A 9,100-nucleotide genomic window follows, 5' to 3' on the forward strand; every position below is an offset into this window, starting at 1 on the left:
CGCGCCGCGCGTGGCCGCGGCTCCAGGCTGAGTCAGTGCGCGCCCGGCCGGGGCGGCCCGCGCCTGGGAATGCGGCCGGGACGCCTGTGGGGCGCGGTAGCCATGGGGACAGGGCAAAGGTCGCGCGAGTGTCGGAGCACCCGAGAAGGGAGGCTGGGTGGAGGTTGGGGCCGGCGGCCCCCCACGGCCGGCACACGCTCCGTGTCGCGGAAGCGCCGCTGAAGTAAGCCACCGCCGCCGAAGGAGTAGGCCGGCGAGCGAAAGAACGGCTCCATATGCTAAAATGCGGGTATGGGGGAGGGAGGCGCGTTCGGGAAGTCTTGGGTTAATACAGGCTGGGGGTGGGGGAGGACAGGGCCTGGATTCCTTTCTCAGCGGTTGAAACAGGGTCACTCCGCAGAGCAGATCATTGACCTGCCAGTTACCTTTGGTCTGATGTAAACCCACGGCAGCTGAGGCAGCACGGTTTTTCCAATCAGGCATTTTCCTACCAGACTGACTGTTTAGCCAAGATGGAGGCCTTTTATGTTCTTACAGGTGTGCTGTGTTAGGTGTTGTGAATTCGGATACTTTTTAACATAAGATTAATTAAGCACAATTGACTAAGATGTGAAGTGAAGCGAAGCATTTCCATGCAGGAATGGTGTTAAACCTGGGGGAATTTTTGTATTCTCTTTCAGAGCTGTTGCGCAGCCATTGGTACCTGTATTGGGGAAACATAGCATACAAGCAAGAAGCTTACAGCCTCAGTGGCGAAAATTTTTTCATGTCAGAGACCGAGAACTCTTGCAGTCGTTTATGTCATCCCTTCTTCTCCAGACAGAAGATACCAAAAAGTTGCAATCAAAGATCTCTTCATCTTATTGATAAAGCCACTAATAAGCCAAAATGTCTGTCAACGTCAACCGCAGCGTTTCAGACCAGTTCTATCGCTACAAGATGCCCCGTCTGATTGCGAAGGTAATACTAATCTTCTTATTAGTACAAATGCTGCAGCTCCTTATAGATTTTTTAGATTGCGTCTTATAGGGAAGACAGAACAGAATTTAAATTCTTACTTTCTTTTAGGTGGAGGGCAAAGGAAATGGAATCAAGACAGTTATAGTCAACATGGTTGACGTTGCAAAGGCGCTTAATCGGCCTCCAACGTGTGAGTAAAGCTTCTTGGAGAAGTCTGGAAAGGCTTACTGTGGGTAGAGTTTTCACAGTCTTTCAGCTGGAAAACTTGCCTGAATTATATGCTAGTTAACTTAGGAGTTAAGTGTGGAACCTTGGACTTATAGCAACCGATAAATCAGGTAGTTTTAAGTTTGCACGACTACCCAGGCAAGACATTTCTTTAACCCAATAATTTTAAAACGTAGAGCGATAACTAACATTTGGCTCTTCATTCAGTTTATACAGTTAACTGTAATAACTCAAACTTTGTTTTCTGCAAATAGATCCCACCAAATATTTTGGTTGTGAGCTGGGAGCACAGACCCAGTTTGATGTTAAGAATGACCGTTACATTGTCAATGGATCTCATGAGGCGAGTAAGCTGCAAGACATGTTGGATGGATTCATTAAAAAGTTCGTTCTCTGTCCTGAGTGTGAGAATCCGGAAACAGAACTGGTGAGTGCCTTTGACGTTTTAGCTATATATCTGCATTTGTGATCAGTTCTCATGTTCCTGAGAAGGCAGAGCAGACATAGTTGAAGATGAAACAAAACCTCAAAATTTTGGAGATCTCCATTTCCATGCTTCTTTTTAAAAAACAAAACAAAACAGGTCACTGAAAAAATTTTGTGTGTTGAGCTGATGTTTTAGATATCTCCTGATGGCTAGGTATTTGTACACTTTGTTCCACAAATTCACAGTAGAATTTGTTTCATATTATGGATGACATAATTGTTCTTATTTTCTTGGCAGCATGTCAATCCAAAGAAGCAAACAATAGGTCATTCTTGTAAAGCCTGTGGCTATCGAGGCATGCTTGACACACATCATAAACTCTGCACGTTCATTCTCAAAAACCCACCTGGTAAGTCTTCATGATGAAATTCTAAGATCTTAACATAAAGCAACTAACTGTTGAAAACAAAATGGGAGTTTTTTGGTTATAAAACCAGGATAGAAGGAACTCTTGATTCTTGTACTGTATTTTGTTAAGTCTAAGACTGAAAAATGTACCATTAAAAGTGAAAAGGAGGCTGCCAGTTAAGCCTGTACCATACCGTCAATCTTTAAGACAGGTCATCTTAGGACAGATGAAATGTTATCAAACAGATCATGGTGGGAACCCAGCAAAGGATCTTCTACTTGTGGTCCTGCTTTGTAAACGGGGCTTGCTTCATTAAGCTTAAGTGGCCTTAGAGCATTGCAAGCAACACTCTGTGGCAGATGATCGAAGCTGTCTGACACAATTTGAGCTTGCGATAGCAAGAAAGTCTAACCTATTCCGGTGTTCTCTCTCCATGAGACGAGCCGTTATATAGACTTAAACAACATTTGAGTCTGGCTGAAGCTGGCTTGAGATGGGGCCTTATTCAGGTTTATGAGGGATGGAAGAGAGCAACCCCGAGGGGGACAGCATTTACCTGGTGGTTTGAGGCGTCACCGCTTCATCTTAATCTTACTCAACCGTTAGTACTTATAGTATTTCATGTCACTCAGTGTTTAGCCCGAGTTTTTTTTAACCTGTGAAACAACAGTGGATGAATTTGATCTGTGAAGCTCCTTAGGTAGCATTGTGTGTGTGTGGTTTTCTAAGGGGACACATAACAACAGGGTAGGATTTTAAATGTCTGAGGTAATGTAAGCTATGAAACTAAACTTTTATTTCCGTTCTGTTTTTCTATAGAGAATAGTGACAATAGTACTGGAAAGAAAGAAAAAGAAAAGAAAAACAGAAAGGGCAAAGACAAGGAAAATGGCTCTGTATCCAGCAGTGAGACGCCACCACCGCCACCACCACCAAATGAAATCAGTCCTCCTCCACATGCTGTGGTAAGTGCAGGATTGACAGCCTAGTAGGCACTAAAATTTTGTAAAGTACATAGCATTTGGTTGAGGGTGGGCAGAAGTGAAACTAGCCTTTAGTGTGATATTATAACCCTAGGTGCTGTTGGTTGCTTGAATTAAGGTTAACCCAATTTATTTTTGATAGAAAATGAAGTTAATGCCATTAACTTGACAAAATTTGGAGTATTTTTAATTTTTTTCAGGCCTTTGACCAAGCATCTTTGTTTCTGTAAACAGGAAGAGGAGGAGGATGATGATTGGGGGGAGGATACAACTGAGGAAGCTCAAAGGCGCAGAATGGATGAAATCAGTGACCATGCAAAAGTTTTGACACTTAGTGATGATTTGGAAAGAACTGTTGAAGAGCGGGTCAATATCCTGTTTGATTTTGTTAAGGTAAAAACATTAGCTTGATCTAAAAATCAGTGTAACCGACAATTGTACTTTTTATTTATTCCCTTGGACTTTATTCTTTTCAGCTGGGTGGTTGGGAAGTAACTTTCTTGTATCTTTTGAATACTCTAATGCAAAGCTTATTTTCACTTTTTGTTAATTTATTTAAGAAACTTTTTTGACCGTGGTTTTAGGCACTACATTTAATAGTTGTGTATATCGTTTAGAAGTAATAAATTATGTTGAAAAAAGTCCGAGAATAGGGTGTGACTGGTATCTCAAGCCTAGCAAAATGTGCCTCAGAGTTGTCTCCTTTTACACTTGCAGAAGAAGAAAGAAGAGGGTATTATTGACGCATGTGACAAAGAAATTGTTGCTGAAGCAGAAAGACTGGATGTAAAAGCCATGGGTCCTCTTGTTCTAACCGAAGTTCTTTTTAATGAGAAGATAAGAGAACAAATTAAAAAATACAGGCGCCATTTTCTACGAGTAAGCAAATTGTTTTAGATTTGTAGGCTGGGAACTGTCACTTTTAACCACTTTTGCTCATTCTTTGTTCTTTTTTTTTTTTTTAAGATGACTGGTAAGGGGATCTTAACCCTTGGCTTGCTGGTGTTGTCAGCACCACGCTCAGCCAGTGAGCTAACCGGCCATCCCTATATATAGGATCTGAATCCGTGGCCTTGGTGTTATCAGCACCGCACTCTCCCGAGTGAGTCACGGGCCGGCCCTTTGTTGTTCTAAAAGTGGAGATAATTGACTTACTTTACCAAGCTTGTGAGATCTGAAAATGCAATGCTGTGCGTAGACCCTTACAGATAGTGATACATGAGTCTCTGTGCATTGATCTTTTTGAACCACTGTTATATAGGCCGTATTCTTAATCTTAAGAGGATGGATATTCTTGAATACAAGAATTGTCAACTTAGAATGTCTGAAAAAGCTTGTTAATGCCAAGATATCTATTTGCAGTTTTGTCACAACAACAAAAAAGCTCAGCGGTACCTTCTTCATGGTTTGGAGTGTGTGGTAGCAATGCATCAAGCTCAGCTCATCTCCAAGATTCCACATATATTGAAGGAGATGTATGACGCAGACCTTTTAGAAGAGGAGGTCATCATCAGCTGGTCGGAAAAGGTGGGGAATACATAAGTGGACTCTTCAAGTTCAAAAGTAGTGAGACACAGAGCTGTTGTATTTTCTGGATGTAGAAGTAATATCTAATGCCTAGTTTCTTCTCTAATTAAAATTCAGTCCCTGTGCTTGACTGGTATAACTTGGTGATTCCCACCATGTCAGCTTTGTAGTCCCAACTGCTTAGACTCCACTATGTGTTTGCAGAATATATATGTTCTGTTGAGGATTCAAGATTAGGATATGACACAGTCCTCTCAAAGAGCCCAAGAAAAGGGATTATGTAAATAATAACAAGGTGTAAGGTATATTTTAAAATCTTCAGACTAAGAAACTTGTGCTGAAAACTTTTTAGGCCTCTAAGAAATATGTCTCAAAAGAACTTGCCAAAGAGATTCGTGTCAAAGCAGAACCATTTATAAAATGGCTGAAGGAGGCAGAGGAAGAATCTTCTGGTGGTGAAGATGATGATGAGGATGAGAACATTGAGGTAAATACTGGGGAAAGTGTTAAATACAGTGTTAGCTTATGGCTGTTTGAGATTAAAAGGTTTGTGAGAGGTAATATAAATCGGCAGTTTTGGCTAATTCCAGATATGAGTTGTAATAAATTATGGCTCTTGATTTGGAAAAATAATTACATCAATAGGATGAGTGATAGAAATCTCCACCCACCAGACATGGTCTGTCAGAACAAACTACAGGTTGTGGAGATCGTGTCAGATAATTTACTTTCTCATAACAAGACTTTCATGAAGAATGATAGCTATATCTAGGAAGTTTTTCTCCTTTGTGACCTTGATTTGTATTTATTTTGTTTTATAAGTACGTTTATTGGGAGAAAGGTTTACAATCAAAGTCATTTTTCTTCTTAGGTGGTGTATTCGAAGACTGCCAGTGTACCAAAAGTTGAAACTGTGAAGTCTGACAATAAGGATGATGACATTGATATTGATGCCATTTAAAGGGTGCAACCTAGCTTACCAGTGTAATGCTGCAAATTTTTCTTCATTATCAGCCAGAAGTGCAACATGAATGTGCGAAAGCTAAAATAGCTTAACATCATGCTACACTTTGTACTAAAAATTTATTGCTGTGAGTGGTCTGTATGTAATTAAGCCCAACGAGACATCTAGGGGAGTCCATACACACATCAGTGAACAGATAATAGTTTGCTTATTTATAGCATGTTTTCTTTTTGAAAAACTAGTGGTGGACACATTTGGATCACATTTATACAGTTAGTTATAAAAATAAAGATTTGATTTTTTTGGTCAATCTTCAGATTTTTGGCTGTGAATGACTTAAGCTGAAGTAATTGGCTCCCTTTTAAAATGTTGCACCATCATTTAACTTGATAGGATTCTTGGAGCCTATTCAATATTGTTAAGTGCCGAGACTGTAAAGCAATCTTCAGCAGGATGTAAACAAATTTATTTGTAATAACCATATTCAGCCATGGAGAAATATAATATGTCTTGAGTTTTATCTCTAGTCCCTCAAATTGGCATCTGGTAATTTGTCTTCCCGTGTGAGGTAGACTGATAATCAGATTGAGAAGTAAAAACGACCTGAGTGTCCTATAAATAACTTTTAAGAGCAGGTTTTGAAACATGGAATTGTTTTTTCAGTTCTACACTTGCCGAAAATTATAGTCTTTGAAATTGTGTTCATTGCATATTGTATCAGGGAAATTATTACATTAACAAGCATTTTATGTGTATGTAGTGGTTGCTTTGTACTGGGAGGAAACTCAAACTTCGGGGTGTGATTAAATAGTAAACTGATTTTATTTGGGGGAAACAGAAAAAGGTGCACTTAATCTCTAGCAAAAACTGAGCATAGTTTTTCAGTTTTTACCCTATGGTTTAAATTACAGTTTCAAGATGTTTAGATATATTTTCTGTTCACTGTGGTTTTTACCCCCGGTGCAATTTGTTCTTTTAATGCCTTTTACATTTGGACAGAAAGCTTATGCTTTTTAGATTTTGGTTAGATATATTTTCTGTTCACTGTGGTTTTTACCCCCGGTACAATTTGTTCTTTTAATGCCTTTTACATTTGGACAGAAAGCTTATGCTTTTTAGATTTTGGTTGCTATCTTGCCAAAATAAGTGTTAACTAATGTTTCAAACTTGATTTTTTTTCCCATAATGTCTTATTTATAAAAAAACAAAACTAAAAGCATATTTCTAAGTCGGAACCTAAAATTTGGTATAAGAGTTGGGGTATTTTTACTTTACACTGAATATTTCCAGATACCCAAGAAATCTGTGGTGATGGCCACTGAGTTCACAGGACTAGGGCCTGGCCCAGCCAGTCTATGTAAAAGTCAATTTTTCTTTTGAATTCCTTGCCCAATTAACTTTTCTAGAACTTGATTTTGCTTCTGACTGTATTTGAGTAATCTTCAAGGTAAAAACATGTTGCATTTATTCTTTTCCACAAAAAGTGCACAGTGGGAATATGGATTCCCACTCATACATTGAGACCTTAATAATGTGTATAAAAATTTTTCACATTGAAATTATAGACATTTGATAAAATAAAAACCTTGTTAACTTGATATTCTAAGGAATTGAAACCTAGCAATCTTATTGGGGAAATAAGAATTGGTCTCCAGCTGTCTTGATAGATTCTGTTAAGAGGAGAGCAGGAGGCCATATAGCTGGAGGGAATGTGCTTTGTCACACCAAAGAGAATAGAAAGTTTTTGCAACATGTTTCTTAGGTTTCAGTTTCACTGCTGCAAGGCCAACTTGCTTTCATTAACTGAAATTCTGTAGGACTTACTGGTGGCCTAAGCTAAATTGCACTCAGCATACCCGTTGTCAGGCTAATGAGGTTCTGTTATAGAACTTTTACTCTGAAGGAAAACATGTTCAGGGCTTCTAAACACTAAGAAAATTTTGGCTTAGACCAGTGTTCAGTCTGGTGCCAAACTTTCAGTGGAATTCAAATTCATGTAATCTGAATTTTATTCACAGAAGTTATGCTAATAGAGTAATTCTTCACTTTTGCTCTATTGAAATGTCTTAAGATTTTTTTGTTTCAAATAGCTACATTACTTGATTAAAACAATGTTAAAATTATATTTTGTCTCTGCTTTAATATCAAAATTAACCTATGATTTTATAATGAGATCAAATCAGAGCTGCCCTGTTTTGTAACTGTTTCTTTGGGTTTGTGTTGAATGTCTCCTGCAGTCACACTTGCCATCCATGTTCACAAAACAGATGTTTAGTTCATTGAATCACTGGATTTCCTTGGGTTTGGTGGTCTTGTTGGTATTCCTATTCTGTAACACAAGTTTGACTATGAACCAGAAAGTCTGCCTTAATTTTATTTCTTGAAATCTTAAGTGCTTACTAGGGAATTCAGATTTTGAATATATAGCTGTATAACTAGATACAGTGTGTATCTCTAGTTAAAAAATAGGCAGTGGGGAAGATTGCTTTCTAAATAAGTCAGTTCTGAAGTTAAACTTACAAGGTTCTTATTTGGGTCCTAAAGGTCAGAAGAGGGGCAGGAGGTGGTCTCTATCTCTGCTTCCCATGTGGGAGGGATATTAGGATTGGGCCCAAAGCCGTTTACTCCAGTGTAGCAAACACTGACTCCATAAACCTTTGACCTGGAAGTAATTTAGAAATGAAAGCTGGCCTTCCTGAAAGATTCGTGGAGTAATTTTGAGCCTTCTGCATTTTCCATTAGCTCAGTTCTCATCGTTGTCCTGAGGTATAAGTTCTGCTGTTCTAGGGTCACTCATTCAGTCTGACTCGTCACCCAACCACTTTGTCTTTCCTGCACTGCTTAGTTATGCTTAAAACCAAAGACTATGCTCCCGTTTGCTTACAGCTTATTTTTAACAAAATAGTCAAACCATAATTAAGATACTTTAAACTTCCCTAACATCTCTGCAAATAATCCTTGCTTTTCTAGTAAGCCATTTTTCTACTACAGTTCTGCCTACCAGTATTCCAGAGAGTAACCAAGAAATAGAAAGTTGACCCTGTCCCAGCATTTTTTTTTTTTTTTAATGGTTCTTAAAACTTTGTGTTTTCTGACCACTCCGAAGCTTCAGAGCATTCTCACTACTAGAAACTGCTGCACTTTTGTATCTGCCTTCCCTGACTGACGTGCTGTGTGCTCCCTCCTTTCTGGGGAGACAGGAAGTCATTTTTTTAACCTCTGTCTCCAGTACTCTAGAGACCTTGATTCATAACAGTGACATTTCATAAACTGGTGATGTGGGCAGGTGACTTGCCAAAGGTCTCACTGGCTTGTGCACCAGTGTGACCCTGTGAGTCTTTTAATCGGTTGGGAGCTTGGGGTTTATGTCTGCCTACAGTAGGGCTCTGGTTCTGGCTTCTGACCCAGCAGACATCTTTAGAAATCAAATTTTCATGGTTCTTTACAGCCAGAAGATTGAATAGCTTGTGTGTGCTGCAATGTGGGAAAGGGTGGGATACTGCAAAGGGAGGAATGTTCACTTTGGTTTTGCAATCAACCTGGGTTCTGGCCAGAGCATCCATGTAAAACTGGGAGACTCCATATCTGCGTGATGGGGATAG

General features: G+C 39.3%; 1 protein-coding gene across 1 annotated transcript; it reads left to right on the top strand.

The window, feature by feature from the left end:
• Nucleotides 1–169: 169 nt before the first annotated feature.
• On the top strand, nt 170–7,621 carry EIF5 (eukaryotic translation initiation factor 5). Its single transcript, XM_008576330.1, has 12 exons — nt 170–223; nt 681–960; nt 1,069–1,150; nt 1,443–1,615; nt 1,913–2,024; nt 2,844–2,989; nt 3,242–3,400; nt 3,725–3,886; nt 4,370–4,534; nt 4,887–5,021; nt 5,406–6,445; nt 6,548–7,621. The coding sequence occupies exons 2-11, from the start codon at nt 889–891 to the stop codon at nt 5,493–5,495; spliced, it is 1,296 nt and encodes a 431-aa protein (XP_008574552.1). The 5' UTR covers nt 170–223; nt 681–888; the 3' UTR covers nt 5,496–6,445; nt 6,548–7,621.
• The last annotated feature ends 1,479 nt before the right edge of the window (nt 7,622–9,100 follow it).

The sequence above is a fragment of the Galeopterus variegatus genome, unplaced genomic scaffold, assembly GCF_000696425.1.
Source record: "Galeopterus variegatus unplaced genomic scaffold, G_variegatus-3.0.2 Scaffold62, whole genome shotgun sequence".
In the NCBI taxonomy this organism is placed as follows: domain Eukaryota; kingdom Metazoa; phylum Chordata; class Mammalia; order Dermoptera; family Cynocephalidae; genus Galeopterus; species Galeopterus variegatus.

Excerpts from the sequence above, each read along its gene's own strand:
- EIF5 (XM_008576330.1), top strand. The coding sequence starts at position 889 with ATGTCTGTCAACGTCAACCGCAGCGTTTCAGACCAGTTCTATCGCTAC. Across the intron at positions 3,401-3,724 it reads TCCTGTTTGATTTTGTTAAG|AAGAAGAAAGAAGAGGGTAT; the intron begins GTAAAAACATTA and ends TTACACTTGCAG. Across the intron at positions 5,022-5,405 it reads ATGAGGATGAGAACATTGAG|GTGGTGTATTCGAAGACTGC; the intron begins GTAAATACTGGG and ends TTTTCTTCTTAG.